This window comes from Carcharhinus amblyrhynchos, chromosome 5 (assembly GCF_965287045.1).
Source record: "Carcharhinus amblyrhynchos chromosome 5, sCarAmb.v2.hapA, whole genome shotgun sequence".
NCBI classification, from domain to species: domain Eukaryota; kingdom Metazoa; phylum Chordata; class Chondrichthyes; order Carcharhiniformes; family Carcharhinidae; genus Carcharhinus; species Carcharhinus amblyrhynchos.
This window is the reverse complement of record NC_137328.1, coordinates 52477032-52501909: the sequence shown is the minus strand read 5'-3', so window position 1 is coordinate 52501909 and position 24878 is coordinate 52477032. Positions and strand designations below refer to the sequence as shown.

The following is a 24878-nucleotide window of genomic DNA, read 5'->3' as shown; positions in this document are numbered from 1 at the left end:
TTATTTTGAAGTTCTTTTTAATATACATTTTATACAGTTCCAGATGAGGCACATTTGAAGAAAGTGGTAATATAACTAACAGGATATGAACAATACCAGTGCCAAGATGCCTGAAAATCTCTGCTTTTGTGAACTTCTTGTTCAGAAAAATATATTTTATAATATATACATTTTTTAAAAACTGAAAATGATTTTCCTTTTTAGGAATTCTCTTCACAATATACAACACATTGCACTTGAGCACAATCTGTGTGCATACAGATCATTATCAAACTCCACTAAGTAACCAGAAATCAGATGGGCCATATTTTCGATAAATCTGAAATAAATTTAGAAATTCTCAATTTAAAAGTTTAATGCAAACTCTTCCTTTAGTAAATCTGGAATCAGAAGTTTATCTTAAACTGTAATGGATGAGAAAATCAATTGAGACAGGGTGTTGAGTTTTTACTGCTTGAAGTTGTGCCAATAATGATCTACCAGTGGTGAACTGCACCTTGTAGTATTGCTCAGAAGGGCAGGTTTATGTTCAATTTTAGAAAAATCACACTTCTCTCAACACAATCCTGTGATTGATGAGCAAACTCTTGTTTTTGCCATTTTTCTCTCCATCACTTATCCAAGTAAAAAACTTCATATTATTCCCAACCTGATACAGGAGTTAGAGTCTAACAGAAAACTATTACTAAGTAAACGGTCATCTTATTTTAAGGCATAACTTACCCTCAAAATGACCTTGTTCAGTGCTTTTCAGTACTTTGTATCTGATGGCAAGATAACTCCAGTATCAAGGAAATAATAAAATTATAGATGAGGGCACGTCCACATTTGTAATGGTTTCATCTGAGAATTAAATGCAGATGATTTTGAAAAGTTGATTTGGCATTTTTATTGGCGGGGGCGGGGGACTGGTTAGAGAATTAGATTTTCACCAATTATATCAGATCATTTATAAACATTCAAATCATGGGGAAATCATTTTCCAAAGTTTGCAAAAAACATCTGAATGAAGTGCACAAGTTATACATTTTCATAATCATATCTAATATTCATTTCTACTAAATTAGGCTCTTTCTGGGATTACGAAATTATATTCAATGGAACTGTTTAATCAGCCATCTTACCCAAGTACACTGGGTCAAAGGTGTTTAATGGGAATGTGCTTCTTCCAAACAATGAATTTCTGGCAAAACAGGCGGTTCATAATATCAAGAAAGAGATTTTCTTAAGTGCCAAAAGAACCGCACATAAACAGCATCCCACTGGTTCAAAAGCGAACTCAATCCAGTTAGCTTATGCTCTAACGCACACAATAGCAAAGTGATCAGAATTAACGGTAGCAGGCCTACAAAGCTGCTTGCATATAGGCTAAAGCTGAGGTAGCAGATTATGTGTTTGAGGCTATGCACGGTTAGCAGCTGAGGCCAAGTGCAAGGAAAGAACAGGGATGTGGTTAATCTGCCGAACTGGACAACTTTCTGCAGTTTTAGTGAAACCATTTTGACTAAAACAAAAAGCAGTTTTTCTCTCCAGTACAAAAAGGTTTCTCTAAATTCCCCACAATATTTGCCTGAAACATTAAATATAAAATTCATGTCAAAAATAGTATTAGATAATCCGTACATATTGTTCTTTAGAAAACTGCAGTTATTTTCACAGGTCAGGTTTTAGCCTTACCTGCAAGTTATAAGAAAAATAATCATCTTTTAACAGATACTTCAACCAAAGCCTTCTCACAAAATGAAAAGAGATACACAGCGGACACTTGAAATTTGCTTGCTTAACAAGTATTACAAATGAAAAAAACACAAGCGTTTCTTTTACTTAGTAGTTCAATTGCCTGGGATGTTGACACAAGAATCTACAACTTACTTATTACAACTTTAGTTATTGAATAACTTGTTTTATTCATCTACAAACAGTAGCCAAGGTAGTGAATTTAATATTTCCACAATGTACTCTGTTCAAATTTTAAGAAGGCTGAGGGAAGTTAGGGCGGTAGTTTCACAGATTGCCTTCCTTAATACTTTGCAAAGTGAAGTACTTTGACTCTCTGGTTTGCATAGCCATCCTCAAAATCTATGTACACATTTCTATGCAAGTCGATTGGGTCCCTTTCCTTTACCTCCCCAAATCCGACTCCACCCATGGCATTTGTGGAATTTCAGGGAAACAAACAGCAAAAAGTATTCAGACTTAGTGGATTTGATGATCTTTCATTTTAGGGGAAGTACAAATTACTGCAGCCAATGGGAACACAACTTAAGTCCAATCGATGAAGAGTTTTTTTATACAGGGGTAGTAAATTGATCGAATCAACATTCACAAAATGATGTTCCTTCCCCCTTTCAATTGGTGTACAAGTTACAACCCTGAGATATGGCTCTGAATGTATTCCTTCTCCAAAATTCTGAATGCTGATCACCAGCATCAAGTGGAATTTCTTGCATCGGGATGACACTTTGGATAGTACTTGAACTGGCAGTGCTGAATATTGGATTCAAGTAGCTTGCACTAAAAATGAAGCTACTAGTTACATCCACTTCCACAGATCTCAAAGTAATCTTTCTTCAAAATGGTTTCCACTCTTCGTAGGCCATCTGGTCTTTCAATGTGCCGTAGATCCAGTGGAGTCAACACATCATTCTTTGTTTCAATCTGCAATTTTTCTTCAAAGCTAATATCCTCACACACTGCTGTCCTGCAGCAGTGGCTCATTGTCCTCGTCACTGCTAATGGGTGGAGTAGTGGGATTGATACCAAGACTGCTGCTATGCTTCCTTGCAGTACTGGCTTTACCAGAGATGCCATGTTCAGGAATAAATAAGGCGACCAAAAAAGCTACCAGGACTGTAATGGCTCCAAACAAGAAAGGTGGTCCAGGGATAATGGAATCCTAAATGAACAAGAAATGAATAGAAGAATCAGCAATTGCTGACAACTTGCATTCATGTATTGCCTTTATAGCACAGGAAAAATGTTCAAACAAAATGTTCACCTCAAATATTGGGAAGGGGGATTAAAATTTAGTCAATAAGAACATAAGAACATAAGAAATAGGAGCAGGAGTAGGCCATCTAGCCCTTCGAGCCTGCCCCGCCATTCAATAAGATCATGGCTGATCTGTTGTGGCTCAGTTCCACTTTCCCGCCCTCTCCCCATAACCCTTAATCCCCTCTCTTATCAAGAACCCATCAACCTGCTTCTTAAAAATATTTAGCGAGGCAGCCTCCACCACTTCAACGGGCAGAGAATTCCAGAGATTCACCACCCTTTGAGTGAAGAAGTTCCTCCTCAACTCCGTTCTAAACCGCCTCCCCTTTATCTTGAGGCTGTGCCCCCTAGTCCTACTGTCTTTTTTGAGCGGGAAGAGTCTCTCCACCTCTATCCTATCCATCCCATTCATCATCTTATACGTCTCAATGAGATCTCCCCTCATTCTTCTAAACTCTAACGAGTACAAGCCTAGTTTATTCAGCCTCTCCTCATAGCTCAATCCCCTCAACTCCGGTATCAGCCTAGTAAACCTCCTCTGCACTCCCTCCAGGGCCAAAATATCCTTGCGCAGGTGCGGCGCCCAAAACTGCACACAGTACTCCAGCTGCGGCCTCACCAATGCCCTATACAGCTTTTAAGTTTTAAGGGGATCCTAAAGGAGGGGAGGTTTTCGCAAAGAATTCCAACAATAGACTCTAGATAACTGCGCGCTATACAGACAGTGGTGGGACAAAGTTTAAAGGTGAGGTACAAAGAGGTTACAAAGACAGGGTGGGCTGGGGCCAGGGAGGAATTTGGATTTAACATTCTCATTCTTGCATTGTCAAAACTTACCTCCATTTTGGAATTTTGTACATTGACCTTCTTGTCAGGGATTGCATCCAGCTCCACATGAAACATGTAGAAAATAAAACCATATAGAGCAGGTCCAAGGCCATTGCACAACCCTCTGATTCCTGTGATCATTCCTTGCACAACACCTAAAAAAAAAATCAAAATATTAATTGCAATTATTTCAAAAGAAAAAGAAGCTTTAATGGCAAATTACTGATGTGACAACAATTTTTCCTTTTAAAAAAAAGAAAATCTTGCCTTAAAAGTTCCCATCCTTTAAAATCCTTGCAATTATCTTTGCAATGCTCTACCCCAGAATGGTGGAGGCTCAGTCACTGAACATAGTCAAGGCTGAGATCAATTGTTGAACTAAAATGAGGGTCAAGGGTTACAGGGAAACAGGTGAAAAAGTGGAATTAAGGCCAAGATCAGATGCAGCTGGCTTAAGAGGCCATGTGGCTGAGTCCTGCTCACGTTCTTAGGTCCTTGCATTATTCATCCATAGACCTTTTGGTGGCTACAGCAACAATTAAGTCCAAGTTTAATTTTGGCATTACACTGGCTACCTCAATTTTTCAGTACCATCAAATATGCCACAGGCATATTTTAGATTGATTTGAATTTGAGGAAGTTTTGCATTTCCAGTAATGCATTGCTTCTGACATAATTATTGCATCAAGCCATTTAGGAACATGCTCCTCAGAAAGGTAAGAGAGGGGAGATGATGAAAAACAGCATTTATTTTACTAGAGAAAATGATACATAAGGGAGAGTTAAGCAAGATGGTAACACAGTGGTATTGTCATTGAACTAGTAATCAATGGCCCAGAGTAATGATCTGGGAACTCATGTTCGAATCTCATCATGGCAGGTGGTGAAATTTGAATTCAATAAAAATCTGGAATTAAAAGTCTAATGTTGGCCACGAAACATTACAAATTGTTGTAAAAACCCACCTGGTTCATTGATGTGAATGTCCTTTCCTGGTCTGGCTATATGTGACCCTGGACCCAAGTCAAGAGTTTGACTCTTAAATACCCTCTAGAATGGCCAAGCAAACCATTCAGTTCAACAGCAATAAGAGATGGGCAACAAATGCTAGCACTTGCAACAAAATGTCTGCAAAAGGCATAGTAATTAGTTGCGGTGGGGGGCGGTGGTCTGCTGCATACAGCTGTGTGGCATCTACTCAGCACAGCTTACAAACAGTGGCAACAGGTATTTGATACAATGGGGGGGGGATATGCTAATTTAAGCCAAGGGGGAACAGTAAATACACAAATAATCAGTCGTCGTTAAGGATATTTTTGTTTTTAAAAGAAAAGGGTGGGATGGCTGAAATTCCAATGTCACATGGGAACTCCAGGAGACTGTGCGTATAGGAATTGGCTCCAGCTGCTCAAACATAAATTCAAGATTTCTATGCTTGAGGAAAGGTCAGAGGCACTGTAGGGCATATGGAAGACTACAAATTTCCTAGCGTGCATGTTCCAGGAGATGCTCATCAAGCAGCTACAGACAGTTTCAGAGAATAATAAGTGGTCGGGAGTGTGATGGAATACTCTATTTGCCTGGATGAGTACAGCTCCAACAACACTCAAGGAGCTCAACACCACCCAGGACAAAATTGCCCAATTGATCAGCACCCTTCCATTATTCTTGGATATTCATTACCTCAGCCAATAGCATGCAATGGCAGCAGCATATACCATATAGGAGATGACTGGCAGTAACTTGCGATGGCACCTTCAGCGACATCTTCATCAGCTTCTCAATCTCAAGCATGGGCAGACAATAAATACTGGCCATGCCAGCTATTATCACAATCCAAGAATGAATTTTTAAAAAAGTTGAAGTGTTGGGCAGATATAATTGCAGCAAACTGGAGATGGGTGTAACAAGAAACCAGTGATGCAGTAATCATGAAGAACTTTAACCCTAGCATTGACTGGGCAAACCAAATTTACAGAAATAGTGTGGGGGAGAAATTCATGTGAAGGATGGTGTACTAAGGGAGTTGAATCTCTGGTGAAGAGGAAGAAGGAGGCTTATGTAGAGGCTCAGTTAGGGCACTGGAGAATTATAAATTAGCCAGGAAGGAGCTAAAGAGAGAGTTAAGAAGAGCTAGCAGAGGACATGAGAAGACTTCGGCTGATAGGATCAAGGAAAATCCTAAAGCTTTCTACAGGTATGTCAAGAATAAAAGATTCATTAGGGCAAGATTAGGGCCAGTCAGAGACAGCAGTGGGAAGTTGCGTGTGGAGCCTGAAGAGATAGGACAGGCACTGAATGAGTATTTTTTGTCAGTATTCATGCAGGAAAAGTCAGTGTAGTCAAGGAGAATACTGCGATACCAGGTAGTAGACCAGACGGGATTGAGGTACATAAGGAGGTGGTGTTGGCAATTCTTAAGAGTGTGAAAACAGATAAGTCCCCTGGGCCGGATGGGATTTCCCCTAGGATTCTCTGGGAGGCTAGGGAGGAGATTGCAGAGCCTTTAGCTTTGATCTTCATGTTGTCATTGGCTTCAGGTATAGTGCCGGAAGACTGGAGGATAGCAAAAGTTGTCCCCTTGTTCAAGAAGGGGAGTAGAGACCATCCTGGGAATTATAGACCAGTGAGCCTTACTTCTGTTGTGGGCAAAGTTTGGGAAAGAATTATAAGGGATAGGATTTATAATCATTTAGAGGGAAATAAATTGATTAGGGCTAGTCAACACGGTTTTGTGAAGGGTAGGTTGTGCCTCACAAACCTTAGAGTTTTTTGAAAAGGTGACCAAAGAGGTGGATAAGGGTAAGGCAGTTGACGTGGTGTATATGGATTTTAGCTAAGCGTTTGATAAGGTTCCCCACGGTAGGCTACTGCAGAAAATGCAGATGCATGGGATTGAGGGTGATTTAGCAGTTTGGATCAGGAATTGGCTAGCTGACAGAAGACAGAGAGTGGTGGTTGATGGGATATGTTCAACCTGGAGTTCAATTACAAGTGGCGTACCTCAAGAATCTGTTTTGGGGCCACTGCTGTTTGTCATTTTTATAAATGACCTAGATGAAGGTGTAGAAGGATGGATTAGTAAATTTGCTGATGACACCAAAGTTGGAGGAGTTGTAGACAGTGAGGATGGATGTTACAGTTTGCAGAGGGACAAAGATAAGCTGCAGAGCTGGGCTGAGAAGTGGCAGATGGAGTTTAATACGGAAAAGTGTGAGGTGATTCACTTTGGTAAGAATAACAGGAGTACAGAATATAGGGCTAATGGAAACACTCTTAGTAGTGTGGACGAGCAGAGAGATCTCGGGGTACGTGTGCATAGCTCCCTGAAAGTTGGCACCCAGGTTGATAAGGTTGTTAAGAAGGCATACGGTCTGTTAGCTTTTATTGGTAGAGGGATTGAATTTCGGAGCCGTGAGGTCATGTTACAACTGTACAAAACTCTGGTGCGGCCACACTTGGAGTATTGCGTACAGTTCTGGTCGTCGCATTATAAGAAAGATGTGGAGGCATTGGAAAGGGTGCAGAGGAGGTTTACCAGGATGTTGCCTGGTATGGTGGGACGGTCTTATGAGGAAAGGCTGAGGGACTTGAGGTTATTTTCATTGGAGAGAAGGTGGTTATGAGGTGACCTGATTGAGGCATACAAGATGATCAAAGGATTGGACAGGGTGGACAGTGAGAGCCTTTTACCTCGGATGGTGATGGCTAACACAAGGGGACATAGCTTTAAATTAAGGATTGATAATTATAGGACGGATGTCAGAGGTAGGTTCTTTACTCAGAGGGTAGTAAGGTCGTGGAATGCCCCGCCTGCAGCAGTTGTGGACTCGCCAACTTTAAGGGCGTTCAAATGGCCAGTGGATAGGCATATGGATAACATTGGAATAGTTTAGGTTAGAGGGTCATTAGATCGGTTCCACTGGTCAGCGCAACATCGAGGGCTGAAGGGCCTGTACTGCGCTGTAATGTTCTATGTTCTATGGATCAGTATGTCAAGGGACCAAGCAGGCAACAGGCCATGTCAGACATGGAATTGTAAACTGAGACAGGATCTTGAAGTAATCTTCAAGGATCTCAATAATCTTGAAGTAAACAAGCCTCTAGGGAAGAGTAATCTAAATGAACAATTTATATTGAATTTGAGTGATTTAATTGAGTTTGAAACTAGGGTCTTAAATTTTACTAAAAAAAACACGAGGAGCAAGTTGGCTGAGATAAACTGTGAAAATGTAAACAGATAATTCATAATTATTCATTTTCATCAGAAATAAAAACTTAATGGAGAATAGGTCTAACCTATGGCACATAAAAAGTATGCGATTAAAGGATAAACTTCGGCAATATTGCCAAAAAAGCAAGCCTGAGAATTGGGATGATTTTAAAATTTAGTAAAAATGACCAAAAAGTTGATAAGGAAAATAGGATGAGGGTAAATGAACAGGAGACATAAAACAGTTTATAAAAGTTATGTAGGTATGCAAATGAGAGTCTGACAGACAAAAGAGAAATTATTGTAGGGAGTAAGAAAATGGCAGAGATTTATATTAAACAAATACTTCGTATCGGTCGTCAGGAAATTCTGGAAGCAGTGGAAGTTCTAATGAAAATAAGGAACTTAAAGTAGAACTAGAAATAGAACTGCACTGAGAAATTGATGGGATTAAAAGTCAACAACTTTCTTAGATCAGAATGCTTACAACCTAGGGTTTTAAAATAAGTGGCTATAGAAGTAATGGCTGGATTTAGCTTTGATCTTTGTGAATCTTATGGATTCTAGAATGGTTCCTCACAGATAAGACAACAGTAAAGGTAACCAATTATTCAAGAAAGGAAGAGGACAAAATAACAAGGAACTGTGGGTTAGTTTGATATCATTTGCAGGGAACATGCATTAAAATTGTGTGCATGCCGCAACTGCCATATTAGCTCTCAAAAGACCTACTGTGGCACTCAGAAAATGAGCACGACTGATCCCCATTTCATGATGATAGAGATTGAAATGACAGAAATGTAGGTTTCTGTCAAGGACAGAATTGAAAATGAAAAGTACAATGATGATCTAAAAAGGGGAATGCTTGGGGAAAACACGAGTCTATGGGAACAATGGTTTATGTTAATATAAAAGGGAATTCAAAAGCTTTTGCTTTTAAATGCAAAAGGGTAATCAAAGAAGGTTGGTTCCAATTTGAGATCAGAAGGGAGGTCTTCTTCAGGAGGCAGAGGCCATGGCTGTTAATGAGTAATTCGCACCTGCCTTTACTAGAAAAGAGGATGCTTCCAATGTAGCTTTTAAGAAAGAGATAGTAACAATATTGCGTAGGATAGAAAAAGAGTTACTTAACAGGTTGATAGCCCTCAGTCATTTCCCTGGATGTGATGCATCATCAGCTACGTAGGGAAGCAAAGGTGAAGTTGGTAGAAGATCAAAATCATCAATTATTTTGATAGTTTCTCTTTTTTTCAAACTGTTTGTTAGGAAGGTCAATCACCAGATGACAAAGGTTTAAGATGACTGGCAGAAGAACCATAAAGTTCTAACAGGATTGTGCAGGGTAGATTCAGAAAGAACATTCTCAATGGTGGGGAGTCCAGAACCAGGCGTCATTGTTTGAGGATAAGGGATAAAGCTTTTAGGACTGAAGTGAGGATAAATTTTTTCACCCAGAGAATGATGAATCTGTGGAATTCGCTACCACAGAAAGCAGCTGAGGCCAAAACAGTGTGATTTCAAGATGAAATTAGATATAGCTCTTGGGCCTAAAGAGATCAAAAAATATTGGGGGGGCGGGGGAGGGGCAGGACAAAAATATCCAACATGATCAGTCATGATCAAAGTAAATAGCAGAGCAGGCTCAAAGGTCCGAATGGCCTACTTCTGCTTCTATTTTCTATGTTTTTATGACTTTTTTTGAACATAGTGAATTGTGATCTCAAATGTTTCAAATGAAAGGGTGGTGGAGGCTGATTCAATAGTAATATTCAAAAGAACTGGAAAAATTGCAGGACAATGGTAATGAGATCAGGGAATGAGATTAATTCAATAGCTGAATGAAATATAGGTTCGATGGCCTACTTCTTTGTTTTATTAATTATTTGTATGGCTGAGAAAGCAGTTATAGTTTACAAGTAAGTCATTCGGTAATACAGAAATTTATTGCTGGAAAAAGACATTTTGACAAAGCTTTTCATCTTGCACTCATCAGAACGATTGCAAGAATCAGGAGAAACAACAACTTTATCCTACATGAGGAGAGAATGTTGACTGGCTAGCAGTTGTCAGTTTATAGAGTGTGGAGTATGGTCCAGTGAACACTACAGGATTTCAGGTATGTGCCGTATCATTTTGCAATTATACAATTTGAAGTGCAGTTCATCACTTGTTGAACCAGCAAATTCTTAGTGGGATTTAAAGGAAGCCAGAACATCTACTCTGGGGACATGGCACAAGGCAGAACCATGGACCATGTGAGAAAGCATTCAAAAACTCAACTTGCATCTTCAGACTAAGATGACAAAATAATTAACTCTGAAAATGATTCATTACCTAAATTGTATACTCACAGGATGTCTCAAAATGCAAAAGGACATTTTAAATAAAATTCTGTCTTAACCTGTTTTTGCATCTAATTTTTGAGGGGTTGAGAACTCTGGTATGTAGTGATTGAAAAGGTTTCTTCAGTTACCAGGGTGGAGCCCAAGCAATTAAAATAATTTTTAATGACAGGAGACAAAAACAAAAGTTTGGACCAGCAATAAGCAAAACCAAAACCAACTCGCCCATAGGCAACAGTCCTTTGTCTACAGTCATTTTGTTAGAATAATCACAGGGTGCCAATAGCAAAAGTGTGGCAAAAACTATTACATTTTTAAGAATATTTTTAAGAATATGATCAAATCATTCTTATTCAGTATATATTTGTTACTCAGTAGCACATAACTATTTAGACCAAGGTAAAAGGGTTGAGTGTAACCCTTATAATTGTTGCTAGTGACAGTCAAAGCCACCCAGATATCTTTTCTATTAAATGCTGAGAATAATCAAAACATCTGGGTTTTTTTTAAGGTAACTCAACTTATTCAATATAGGATTGCTCAGTCTTCTCACTCAGGAATCACAAAATAAATATGTTGGCAGATACCAAACTAAGGAGAAAAAATAAAATTTAAAAAATAAAATCTAATTTTGAGATTGAGAAGTTGACAGTTGCAAAGTCGAAGAATAATAAGAACTCATAACTTGCAGATGTCAACATACTTTTTCCTTCACACCGTCACCCATGAAGCAATCTTACACCTTTCCACATGAACTCAGTATTTCCCATTTTGTCAGTGTGAATTTTAACGAAATACATGGCAAGTTTTGAAGGTGCACTCTAAAGCATAGATTAAAATGCATTCACTGTACCTTGAAAATAAACCAGGCTAATTATAAAGCCATACAGAAAATTTGAAAAAGAGGACACAAGAAATGTTTGTGTTTCACCTGAAAGGGCAGGCTAGTTCTGTGTTTAACATCTTATCTGCAAGCCTTCACCATCAACAATGTAGCATTCATTCAGTATTGCATTGGAATATCATCCGAGATATTGTATTTCAGTCTCTACAAGCAATATGCTACCATGGATAACCAAGTTCTTGAAAACTGTGTTAATATTCACAAGCACATGGCACATGCATTTACTTGGGCACATAGTTATTTTTAAGATGCTGATTACAATCATACGTCCATGTTTTTTCTTCAGTGTTTGTGATGATGCAAGGAGAGTGCAAGTATAAGTGCAAAAAAAAAAATCACTGTGCAACTCGGTATGGACAGTTGATGGAAGACTTGGACACCAACAGCCCTAGTAATTAGCCAGGAAACATGAACCCTGTCTGAAGACAACAGAGATTTTGCCATTTACTACCGTAAAGACCGTCAATGGGTGCAAATAGCTCTCATTCTTTAACATAATCTCTAATATTTTACAAATACGGTTAGTTCTTATTGGAGGTTACTGAAATCTCTCGGGATCAGTCGATTCCTGGAATTAGGTAACCATCTTAATTTGCACACAACTGGTGTGGTACTAAATCCACTGAATTATGCAATACAATCATAAGAAAAATATCAAGGGATTAAAAGGAAAAAAATGCATCTACGCAACACTTCAACAGGCAGAGAATTCCAGAGATTCACCACCCTTTGAGTGAAGAAGTTCCTCTTCAACTCCGTTCTAAACCGCCCCCCTTTTATCCTGAGGCTGTGCCCTCTAGTCCTACTGTCCTTTCTGAGCGGGAAGAGCCTCTCCACCTCTATCCTATCCATCCCATTCATCATCTTATACGTCTCAATGAGATCTCCCCTCATTCTTCTAAACTCTAACGAGTACAAGCCTAGTTTATTCAGCCTCTCCTCATCGTTCAACCCCCTCAACTCCGGAATCAGCCTAGTAAACCTCCTCTGCACTCCCTCCAAGGCCAAAATATCCTTGCGTAAGTGCGGCGACCAAAACTGCACACAGTACTCCAGCTGCGGCCTCACCAGTGCCCTATACAGCTGCAGCAAGACCTCCCTACTTTTATATTCAATCCCCCTCGCTATGAAGGCCAGCATCCCATTCGCCTTCCTGACCACCTGCTGCACCTGCAGGCTGGGTTTTTGCGACTCATGCACAAGGACCCCGAGGTCCCTGTGCACCGTCGCACGTTGCAGTTTTTCGCCACGTAATAGTCCTTCCTACCATTCTTCCTACCAAAGTGGACAACCTCACATTTGCCAACATTAAATTCCATTTGCCAGTTCCTGGTCCATTCGCCCAGCCTATCTAGATCCTTCTGCAGACTCTCCACACCCTCCGCACAATTTGCCATTCCATCAATCTTGGTGTCATCAACAAATTTCGACACCATACACTCGGTTCCCTCCTCCAGATCATCTATATAAATGGTGAATAGCTGAGGCCCCAGCACCGACCCCTGGGGCACTCCACTAGTCACCAACCACCAATCCGAATAGCACCCATTGACCCCCACTCTCTGCCTCCTATTTGACAGCCAATCCTCTATCCATCTAGCCCCTCTAATCTCTCTACCTCTACCCTATCCATCTCCTTCATTATCTTATACGTCTCTATTACATCCCCCCTCATCCTTCTAAACTCCAACGAGTACAGACCCAGTCTATTTAGTCTGTCTTCATATTCCAACCCACTCATCTCCGGTATCAGCCTAGTGAACATCCTCTGCACTCCTTCCAAGGCCAAAATATCCTTGCGCAAGTGCGGTGATCAAAACTGCACACAGTACTCCAGCTGCGGCCTCACCAGTGCCCTGTACAGTTGCAGCAAGACCTCCCTGCTTTTATATTCTAACCCCCTCGCTATAAAGGCCAGCATCCCATTCGTCTTCCTGATCACCCGCTGCACCTGCAGACTGGGTTTTTGCGACTCATGCACAAGGACCCCCAGGTCCCTCTGCACCGTAGCATGCTGCAGCTTTTTGCCCTTTAAATAGTAATCCGTCCTACTATTATTCCTGCCAAAGTGGATAACCTCACACTTGCTAACATTGTACTCCATCTGCCAGGTCCTCGCCCACTCGCTTAGCCTATCTAGATCCCTCTGCAGACTTTCCACACCCTCCGCACAATTTGTTTTTCCACTTATCTTTGTGTCATCAGCAAATTTTGTCACCCTACACTCAGCCCCCTCCTCCAGATCATCTATATAAATGGTAAATAGTTCAGTCCCCAGCACCGATCCCTGCGGCACTCCACGAGTCACCAACCGCCAATCAGAATAGCACCCATTGATACCAACTCTCTGCCTCCTATTAGACAACCAATTCTCTATCCACGCTAACACCTTACCCCCAACTCCATGCCCCCTAACCTTCTGAAGCAACCTTTTGTGCAGCATCTTATCAAACGCCTTCTGAAAATCGAGAAACACCACATCCACCAGTTCCCCTCTGTCTACCGCACTAGTCACATCCTCATAGAATTCCAATAAATTTGTCAGACACGACTTCCCTTTAATGAATCCGTGCTGCGTCTGCTCTGTCAAACAATTCTTCTCCAGGTGCCTCGCTATTTCTTCTTTGATGACGGATTCAAGCATTTTTCCCACAACAGACGTTAAACTAACCGGCCTATAATTCCCTGCCTTTTGCCTGCTATCTTTTTTAAACAGCGGCGTAACATTAGCCGTTTTCCAATCTTCCGGCACTTCCCCGGAATCCAGCGAAGTTTGGTAAATAATCACTAAGGCATCCACTATCACCTCCACCATTTCCTTCAGAACCCTGGGATGCATTCCATCCGGTCCTGGGGACTTGTCCACCATCAGTCCCGCTAGTCGATCAAGCACTACCTCTCTAGTGACAGTAATCGCATTCAGGCCCTCAACTCCTACCATCCTTCTATCTTTAATACCTGGCAAACTATTCGCGTCCTCCTCCGTGAAGACCAAAGCAAAAAACTTATTTAAGGCCTCAGCCATTTCCTCATCCCCCACCACTAAATCCCCCCTCTCATCCTCTAAGGGTCCAACATTCACTCTAGCCAGCCTCCTCCTCTTTATAAAAACTCTTACTATCCTTTTTTTATATTTAGTGCTAGTTTAGCTTCATAGTCTATCCCTCCTTCTTTATCATCTTCTTAGTCAATCTTTGTTGATTTTTAAACCGCTCCCAATCTTCTATTCGCCCACTACTTTTAGCCGCTCTGAACGCATCAGCTTTTAATTCAATACTCTCCTATATTTCCTTCGATAACAATGGCTGATTATCCCTCCTTCTACGATCCTTCTTTACCATTGGAATAAATTTCTGCTGAGCACCGAAAAAGATCTCCTTAAATATCCTCCACTGTTCCTCAGCAGTCCTACCGACCAATCTGCACCCCCAATCTACATTTGCCAATTCCTCTCTCATCCTATCGTACTCCCCTCTGTTCAAACAGAGGACACAGGTCCAGGATTGTTGTCAGGCAATGAGACAAAAATATTTTTTAAAAATGTGATGTTCATTGAATAAACTTTTGTCAGGCCATCAGGAGAACTACTTTGCACCTCTTCAGATAGCGCTTTGTGATATTTATTACCTAAACAGATAGTCAGGGTCTTACTTTAATCTCATTAAAACATTGGCAATTCCAACAACGGAACTTACAATTGGTACAGCAATAATGCTAACCTAAGTCCAAAGATGCGCGGTTAAGTTGATTGGCCATGCCAGAAAATTGCCTCTTAATGTCCTGGGATGCATAGGTTAGAGGGATTAGTGAGTAAAATATGTAGGGATATGGGGGTAGGGCCTGGGTGGGATTGTGTTCAGTGCAGACTCGATGGGCTGATGGGCCTCTTTCTGCACTGTAGGGTTCTATGACTCTATGATAATTTATAACCAAGTAGAGCTTGAGCTCAACCTTCTAACTTAGAAGTCAGAAGTCAAAGATGCCTTTGTATTGAACACCAATTGGCTCAAAACATAGGATGGAATTTTCTGGTCTTGCCTGCAGTGAGAACAGAAATTCCTGCCCTTTCAATGATCCATCACGTTTTCCTTGCTGCCTCGATTGATTCCCATGGTGAGAGGTCAAGAAAATTTATCCCATAATAACATTCTTACTGTTGTACGTATGGAAAATAAACTACCATCATGAAGCAATTCACAATTCTAGAACACCTAAATGAATCAATAAATCGGCACAGATCATTTTATTTGCAGTCCTCAACACAGAATCATGTGGCATTGGAGAGGGCCATTCATTTCTTTAAAAGAGCTATCCCACTCAGCTGTTCTTTCACCATAGCTCTGCTGATTTTTCCTGTTAATGTACATATCAAATTCCATTTGAAACTGAACCAACTTCCATCACCCTCTCAGATTATAACACTAAAAAGATTACTTCCCCTCTGGCTCTTTTGCTGCTTTTATATATTCAAAGGCGTAACACTGAATTAATAAGAGGCACAGACAGCAAATCTGGCTAAAAGTGCCAACACTAGCAATTGATCAACTAAATCTTATGACCCAAATGTAATCCATTATTACATGCATTAACATAGTATTCCAGAATGCAGAATTCGTCTTTGAACAATTTTGCAATGGCTAACACTCACTGATAGTCATTCCTCAGATCAATTACAAATTGATTAACTAAGAATGAAATCTGCTTGCTGCAATCAACACTGATGCAAAATCACTCACCCTGTTGATCAGGATCTGCATTTCTCGAAACCAGAGCACTCACTGCTGGAAACGTAATACTGGACATTGCTGCTACAGCTCCTGCTGCCCACATCATCCTAAGAAAGCAAGTGGCAATTAGAGAGGAAGTGGCAGAATATTTAATATATATCCCACTGAAGAAGCTACTAATACCATTGCCAGTTTCAAATTTATAATTTGCATCTTTTGACCAGGAAACAATGCAGATTTGGTCATCAACACGTTTACACAGCAAGATATGTAATCTTTGCTCCCCTCATAGACATTTGTGCAACACCCCTTCCCTGACAGATTTGCACGCACACAGCCCCCGCTCCTGCCAGACATATACATATGCACCCAGCCCCCTCCTGCCATTCATGCACTGTGCCCCACCCTCTGGCCAGGCACACATATACACAACCCCTCACCATGCAGACATGAGCAGACCCCCAACAGACAGGCCCACACATGCCCACAATTTCCTCCTGACACATAACCCCTGCCCCCAGACACACACATACCCTCTGCGCCACCACAAGCACACGTAGACACACACACACCCCACCTGCACCAAGCAATGTTGAAGCATTCAAAATCCCACATAACCGGTTTCTGTTATCACTGGATTTGCGTAACTGCATTTGCAACGTACATGCCAGCATCCTAATGAAGCATGCCTGCTTACCAGGGCTGGGATCCAAAGCCATACCAAGCTAACTGCGACATCTGAAATCCAAGACCTAGGAGAACGGTGTTCTTATTACCTATGGACCTCATTAGGATACTAAGAAATACAGTCTGTGAAAATAGAAATTTGGGGAAAAAAGTCAATGACATGCTTAATTCTTTTAAAGAATGTTTGCATTTTTAGATGTGAAAAAAGAAGAGTTGTAGGTGAAATAATCTATTCCTGTAGAAAAATACCTTAATACAGTATCTGATTTCACTAATGGCCAACTTTTAATATTCTAACAAGCAAACATTGGCTTTATTAAAAATCTGTTGTTCCGAGCGCTGATGCATAAAATACTTGTGTTGGTTACAAGTTTCCATGGAGGTCCTGTTCCATAACTTCTTGAACAGAAGCTCAATTCTGCCCAGTATACTTGAGTAATAACTGATTTGCAAAAAATACTTTTTGAAAAGGTTCCAAATGATTAATTCTGAAGGTTCAATGAATAAAAAGCCACTGAAATGGCACTGAACCACAAATCAGAAGGTCCCAGAATTAGCAGTTTTCAATTCAGTGAGTTTTCTCAGTACAATTGACCCGAGGATCCACAGACTAAACAGGGGAACAATAAAACACATGCCATGGCTCTCACTCATGGCTACCATCTAGCTAGCCCAACTAGAAACTGAAGGTGTAGGGAAAGAGATAAGGAACATTGTGATACTCCTAAAGTCCCTTCGTCTGCTAACACTTAATGTAAAACATTCACTTGGGCAGGATAGAGTTGAACTCCCTCCATGAATTCAGCAAAATAAATTTCCCTTTTCAACAAATAAATTAATCATAACCACAAACCAAGAAAATTTTAATCTGAAATGCAATTGTGACAGGGTAGATCTATTGGAAAGGGGTGGCTGTGGGGTGGGGGTTATTTACAACAAGTACATTCATCTGATCAAGACTCATGAAAAAGATAAGATTGGATATATATGCAAATTCATTAAAATCAACGTGAGTGAGAAAACGGAGCTTGAACAACTTGTATTATAACTGGAAAAAAATGCATCACATCCTGAATTACTGACAACCACCAGCTTTTTTCAGCATTCTGAATGCTGGGTTCTATCAATGTTAATATTTTAAGTAGCTTTTGTTTACTGCAATTACAGTGGAATAAAACTAGAGGGCATAATCTTGGCCTAATGCAAGCAATATTAAAAATCACCTTACATCGAAACTTCTGTCAATAATTGTAACAAAATAATTGCTGCCACTATTTTCTGATGATCAATGGAGTGAATGTTTATGATGGATGGTGGATGCATCTCCACATCATGGGTGAGGTACAAGCAGGCTGCTTTGCCTGATGATATCAGGTTGAACGTTGTTGGAGCTGCATTTAACTGGGCAAATGGAGAGTGGGCCATTACATTCCTGATATGCAAATGGTGGAAATGCATTGCACAGTCCCTTTGCATATCCTTTGTGTGCTGTAATCATGGCTCCTTGCTCACTAAGCAACACATTTTATCCTTTAAAATGGTATCTTTAAACCATAAGACTTTACCTCTTCCAGTAATTTTTTCAATCCGTAAATTTCACAGTACAAACTTGATACTAAGGAATTGCTACTTCATTAACTATTTTTTTCTATCAACCAAGATACTGTCACATCAGGTGTATGAGCAACCTGACCTCGGCACTGTGATACAGGAAGCCATTTAAACTGGAGATGCAGAGTGGGGAGCAAGTAGAAATGTAATGGTGGTAGAACACACTAGAGTCAGGGGATGGGGCACAATCTTCTGCACTTGAGAGAGACAGTCCAGAAGACTGTTGTGTGCCTGGTGCCAGGGTCAGAGTGTCTGCTTGGGGTTAGAGGGGAACTTGCAATGGGAGGGGAAGGATCCAGTTATAGTGGTCTATGCAAGTGTCAACAACAGAAACAGGGCTACGAAATAGGTTCTACAAAAGGGGTACAAGCAGCTAGGGGCTAAATTAAAAAGTAAGACCTTCAAAGATGGTAATTTCTGGATTAATACCCAAGCCATGAGCAGTTTGCCATACAGTAAATAAGGTAGAAGAGTTGAATGCATGGCTCACAGCTGATTTGGGTGAAATGAGTTTCGATTAATGGGGCACTGGCACCTGTACTTGCAAAGTGGGAGCTGAACCATCAGGAAGTGTTCTGGTGAGTCATGTAACTAAGGCAGAAGAAAGCGCTTTAAACTGAATAGTGAAGGGGTTGTCTGAGGGATTAAGTTTGGGAAGACATGATAAACAAAAGGGAAAGGACAAATCAAAAGGCCAAGGTAGCAATAAGGGTAATGATAATCAGAGTGTGGCAGGAAAGACAGTGCAAAATCTTGAGTGCGCCAGCAGAAAATTGTAAAACGATACAGCTAACAGCCCTGTATCTGAATGTGTTGCAACATTCATAACAGTTGAGTTGTCAGCTCAAATATAAATACATTTGTATGACTTATTAGCCATTGGAGATATGACTGCAAGAGGACAAAAAGTAGGACCTGAATATTCAAGAGTATGTGACATTTCAGAAGGACACGGAGCTAGAAAAAGATGACGGTGTGGATCTGTTAGTTGAGACTGACATTAGTACAATAATGAAAGATGAGCTTAGTTCCAAAGATCCAGACGTAGCATTAGTTGGGATAGAGTGGTGGAGGCTACCTTGCTAAATATATTTAAGACACGGGTAGATAGGTTTTCGATAGGCAAAGGAATTAAGGGTTATGGGGAGAAAGCGGGAAAGTGGAACTGATCCACTTCAGATCAGCCATGATCTTATTGAATGGCGGGGCAGGCTCGAAGGGCTAGATGGCCTACTCCTGCTCCTATTTCTTACGTTCTTAGGTAAGAAATAGCAAAAGGAAGAAGTTACTCGTAGGAGTAGTTCATAGGTCCCCGGAAGTAACCACAATTTAGGACAGTGTATATTGGAAAAACAAGAAAATTACCACAATAATCATGAGCAATTTTCATCTTCATATAAATTGGACGCACCAGGTTGGCAGAGGTAGCCTGGAAGATGAGTTCACTGAGTGCATTCAGGACAATTTCTTAGAACAGTATATATTGTTAACCAGGGAACAGGCTGTTTTACAGCAGATAATGTGCAATGAGACAGAATTAATTAACAACTGCATAGTAAAGACACCCCCAAGGTAGCAATGATGATACTATGATTGAATTGCACATTCAATTTGAGGGAGAGAAGAATGGGTCTAGGTAGCACAGTGGTTAGCACTGCTGCCTCACAGCACAAGAGACCTGGGTTCAATTCCCGGTTTGGGTCATTGTCTGTGTGGAGTATGCATGTTCTCCCTGTGTCTGTGTGGGTTTCCTCCAGGTGCTCCGGTTTCCTCCCACAGTCCAAAAGATGTGCTGGTTGTTTGTATTGGCCGTGCCAAATCCTCCCTCAGTGTAACCGAATAGGTGCCAGAGTGTGGTGACTTGGGGATTTTCACAGTAACTTCACTGCAGTGTTCATATAAGCCTGCTTGTGACACTAATAAATAAACGTTAAAACTTTAATAAAGGTGATTTCAAGAATATTAAGACAGAACTGGCTAAAGTAAACTGGGAAATCAGGTTAAGTGGTAGATCAGCAGAGATTTCCCATTTAGGAGATATTTTATAATACTCTACAAAGTTACATTCTAATGAGAAAGAAAGACTCTTGGAAAAGGATGCATAATTTGCAAGTTAAAGATACAATTCCGTGAAGATTAATGGCAGGCCGGAGCTTGGACAGAATTTTAAAACCAGCAAAGAATTACTAATAATGAGGGAGAAATCAAGTGTACGAGAGAAAGCCAGCTAGAAATATAAAAATAGATGACAGTTTCTACAAATATTTAAAAAGGAAAAAAAAAGTGTGTTGGTCTTCTGACAGCAATCCTGGGGAATAAAGGAAATAATGAAATGGTAGATAGTACTGAACAAATATTTTATGTCTGTCTGATTTGTAGAAGCAGAAAGTACATCCCAGAAATAATTGCAAATCAAGAGGGGAAAGAGGGGTAGAAACTTAAAAAATTCAAATCCTCAGAAAAAGGTTACAGATAAAATTATTGGAACTAAAGGCTGACAAGTCCCCAAGATCCAACTGACTTAAGATCTTGATTGTATGGTTGCTAAATTTGCTCATAATACATGTCTGCAAAGGGATATGGACAGGTTAAGAGAGTGGGCAAAACATTGGCAGATGGAATATAATGTGGGAAGATGCAAACCTATCCACTTTGCCAGAAAGAATAAAAAAAGTGTGTTATTTAAATGGAGACAGATCACATAATACTGAGGTACAGGGATTTGGGTACATAAATCTCAAAATGTTAGTATGCAGGTACAGCAAAATTAGGAAAGCAATTAGAATGTTGGCCTTTATTGCAAGGAGAATGCTATATAAAAGTAGGAAGTTTTGCTATTGTTGTACAAGGAATTGATGAAGTCAGGTCAAAACTGTACACAGTTTTGATCTCCTTAATTAAGATATAATTATATTAGGAACGGTGCAGAGAAGATCTGCTGGAGTGATTACTGGATAAAGGAGATGTCTTAAAGGTTAGATAATTTGGGCCTGTTTCCAAATGAAGCACAATCTTGCTGAGTGGTAGCAGAGACCAGAGAGGCTGAATGGCTATTCCGGTTCTTGCATTATGGAGCTTCTTCCAGTGGAAGCATTACTACATCATTTATATTCCTGTGCTTTAAATCCACCCCTTGTACTGTGTAACCAAATCATAGACTAGTGAGAAATTTAACAGACATTAAAGAACATAATGAACACATTGTGTGAAAGACAGACAATTGTCTATTTTTCATTATACCTTTTATCAAAATTTAATCTTTCATGGAATGTGAGCATTGTTGGTTAGGCCATTTCAGAGGGCTGTTGAGAATCAACCCCGTGATTGTGGATCTGGAGTTACAAACAGGCCAGACCAGGTAAAGATGGCAGAATCCCTTCCCTAAAGGACATTAGTCAATCAGATGGGTGTTTGTATCAATCAGTGATAGATTTATGGTCACCATTACAAAGGGCTACCTTTATATTCTAGATTCATTAATTGAATTTTAAATTCCACCAGCTATTTTGGTGGGATTTGAACCAGGGTTCCGAGAGTCTATGCCCCAGGATTACTAGCGCAGTAGTATTACCATTGTGCCATCGTCTCCCTGAAATTATTTATTACTTCTAATGTGCTTCATTATTTTTTAGGGCAGTAGCTTCCTTTTGTGACCAGAAGCTTTCCTGCAAGATGGGTCACAAGAAGGTGTAGGGTCCAAGCTTGTAGTTTTTAAACCCACCAAAACCTTTACATAAATTTCTTGGAGTCAAATCATTACATGTTTGAAGAACAGATTACAGTGCAGGTAGGTAAACAGAATTATTGAATACTCACCTGTGCTATTATAGAGAGGATTCCCACCACAGCTATAAAGGCTGCTAGGTTCCCAGCAGAAAAGTCGATAACCTATGAAAAGAGGAAAGGTTATAAACAGGTTGAGTAACAGTTCAATATTGGGGATTATCTTGCTAATAAATAGCTACGCAAGTTAAAATGATGAAAAATAATCACAGAAGCATTTAAATAGCACTGTTCCATCAGCATGGTTTCTAACATTTGATCATTTTATTTTTAGGTTTAACGATCAGAGAAACATATACATCCCATAGGTGACAAGGTCAGCATCACTGATCTGCCCTGAATTGCTGATTTCTACTACGTAGCAGTGAAGAGACTCCAACTAGAGTCACAGAGGTTTATAGCATGGAAACAGGCCCTTTGGCACAATTTGCCCGTGCCACCCTTTTTCTTTAAATCCCTAAGCTAGTCCCAATTGCCTGCATTTAGCTCTTATCCCTCTATACCTATCTTACCTATGTAAATATCTAAATATTTTTTAAAAGGTAAAATTGTATCTGTCTCTACTACTACCTCTGGCAGCTTGTTCCAGAGGCTCACCACCCTCCCTGCAGAAAAAAAATGGCATACTTTTGGACACTTTTACATCTTCCCCTCTCACCTTAAACCTATGCCCTCTAATTTTAGACTCCCCTACTTTTGGGAAAAGATATTGACTATCTAGATGATCTATGCCCATCATTATTTTACAGACCTCTATAAGATCACCCCTCAGCCTTCTAAGCTCCAGAGAAAAAAGTCCCAGTCTATCCAGCCTCTCCTTATAACTCAAACCATTAAGTCCCAGTAGCATCCTAGAAAATCTCTTCTGCATTCTTTCTAGTTTAATAATCTCCTTTCTATAATAGGGTGACCAGAACTGTACACAATATTCCAAGTGTGGCCGTACCAATATCTTGTACAACTTCAACAAGACATTCCAACTCCTGTATTCAATGTTCTGACCAATGAAAATCAAGCATGCTGAATGCCTTCTTCACCACTCTGTCCACCTGTGATTCCACTTTCAAGCAGCTGTGAACATGTACCCCTAGACCTCTTTGTTCTGTCACTCTATAAACTCTATAACTACTCTCAGTACACTGGATTCCAGTAAGAGTGGTGGCAGCAAGAAGAAATAATAGAGAATTAAGACGTAAGAACACAGGATTAGGAGAATTAGGCCATTCTGCCCCTCCAGTCTGCTTCATCTTTCAATTACATTACAGCTGATCTTATTTTGGCCTCCACACCACTATCCTGTTCACCCCATAGCCTATAATCTTTTGTTTATCAAAAGTCTACTTTAGCTTTGAATGTATTCAATGATTCGGCCTCAAAAGCTTTCCAGGTCTCAACCTACAACGGGAGACTCTTAATTTTTAAACATTGTCTCCTAGTCGTCATCTTCTCCAAATGCATAAAACATCTGCCCAGGAGCAACCCTGTTGAGTCCCCTCAAACTTTTTCTATTTCATCAAGGTTACCTCATTCTTCTACGCTCCAATTGGCATAACCCCACTCGTTCAACCTTTCCTCAAAAGATAATCAGTGAAATCATCCGAGTGAAACTTATCTACACTGCTTCTAGTGCAATTACATCCTTTAAGTAAGTAGACCAAAACTGTACACAGTACTCCAAATGTGGCCACTCCAAAGCCCTCTACAGCGACAGCAAGACTTTCAGACTGTTACACTTGATTCCATTTGTAATATAGGTCAACATTCCATTTGCCTTCCTCATTACTTGCTGTACCTGCATACCAACTGTGTGAATCCTATATCTGGACACTCAGATCCCTCTGAACATCAGAGTACTGCAGTCTCACTCCATCCAAGTAACATATTGCTTTTCTATTCTTCCTGCCAAAGTAGATAAGTTTACATTTTCCCACATTACACTCCAACTGCCAAATGTTTGCTCACTCACTTAACCTAGCTAAATCCCTTTTGCAAATTACTTTCCCATCTATCACTGTGCCATTAGCAATGTAGCTACCATATATTCAATCCCTTCATCCATAGATTGTAAATAGTTGAGGCTCAAGCACCGATCTTTGTGTTATTCCACTAACAGCAGCTTGATAACTTGAAAATGATCCATTTATTCCTACTCTATCCTTCCTGTTAACTAACCAATTAGTCATCCATGCTAATGCGTTGCCCATAATATCTTACTTTGTGTGGGAACCTTTGAAATGACACTTTGTTAATCCTCTCTTGGAAATCCAACTACAGCAGCACCAGAGTTTCCCTTGATCAATGCTGCTTGTTACTTCCATAAAGAACTCAAGTAAACTTGTAAGATATGATTTCCCTTCCACAAAATCATGCTGACTCTGCCTGATTGAATTGTAATTTTTTAAATTTCCCACTATTACCTCCCTTAATAATGGATTCTAGTATTTTCCTTATTGTTTTGGAAGATTACAGCCAATGTATCTATTAAATCTTATCTACTTCTTTTAAGACCCTAGGATGAAAGCCATCAAGGGTATGTCAAACTTCTTTTCTAATTGTTTTTCTGGTACCTTTTCCTTAGTGAATGTTTTAAGCTCCACTGCTTTTATCTCTGGGGTTTTTTTAAAAAGGTATTCTTGGGATGTTTATGTCTTCTACGGTGAAAATGAAAAAAAAAGCCTTATTTTCACCATTTCCTACTATTAATGCTCATCCTCTAAGGGAGGATCACTTTAATTACTTTTCCTTTTTAAATACTTGCAGAAACTCTTAGTAGCTTTCTCTTATGCTGT

At 40.1% G+C, this 24878-nt stretch overlaps 1 protein-coding gene across 2 annotated transcripts in view; it reads right to left on the bottom strand.

The window, feature by feature from the left end:
• Nucleotides 1-1656: 1656 nt before the first annotated feature.
• The window catches only part of LOC145343027 (solute carrier family 71 member 1-like), an 88965-nt gene continuing 65743 nt past the window's right edge, over nt 1657-24878 (bottom strand). For both annotated transcript variants that reach the window (XM_080188769.1, XM_080188770.1), the window contains exons 8-12: nt 22123-22194; nt 16706-16818; nt 16018-16115; nt 3832-3977; nt 1657-2896 (exon numbers count right to left, since the gene is read on the bottom strand). In XM_080188769.1, the coding sequence (XP_080044895.1) occupies nt 2687-2896; nt 3832-3977; nt 16018-16115; nt 16706-16818; nt 22123-22194 (639 nt within the window). In that variant the 3' untranslated portion in view covers nt 1657-2686. The remainder of the gene's footprint in view (nt 2897-3831; nt 3978-16017; nt 16116-16705; nt 16819-22122; nt 22195-24878) is intronic.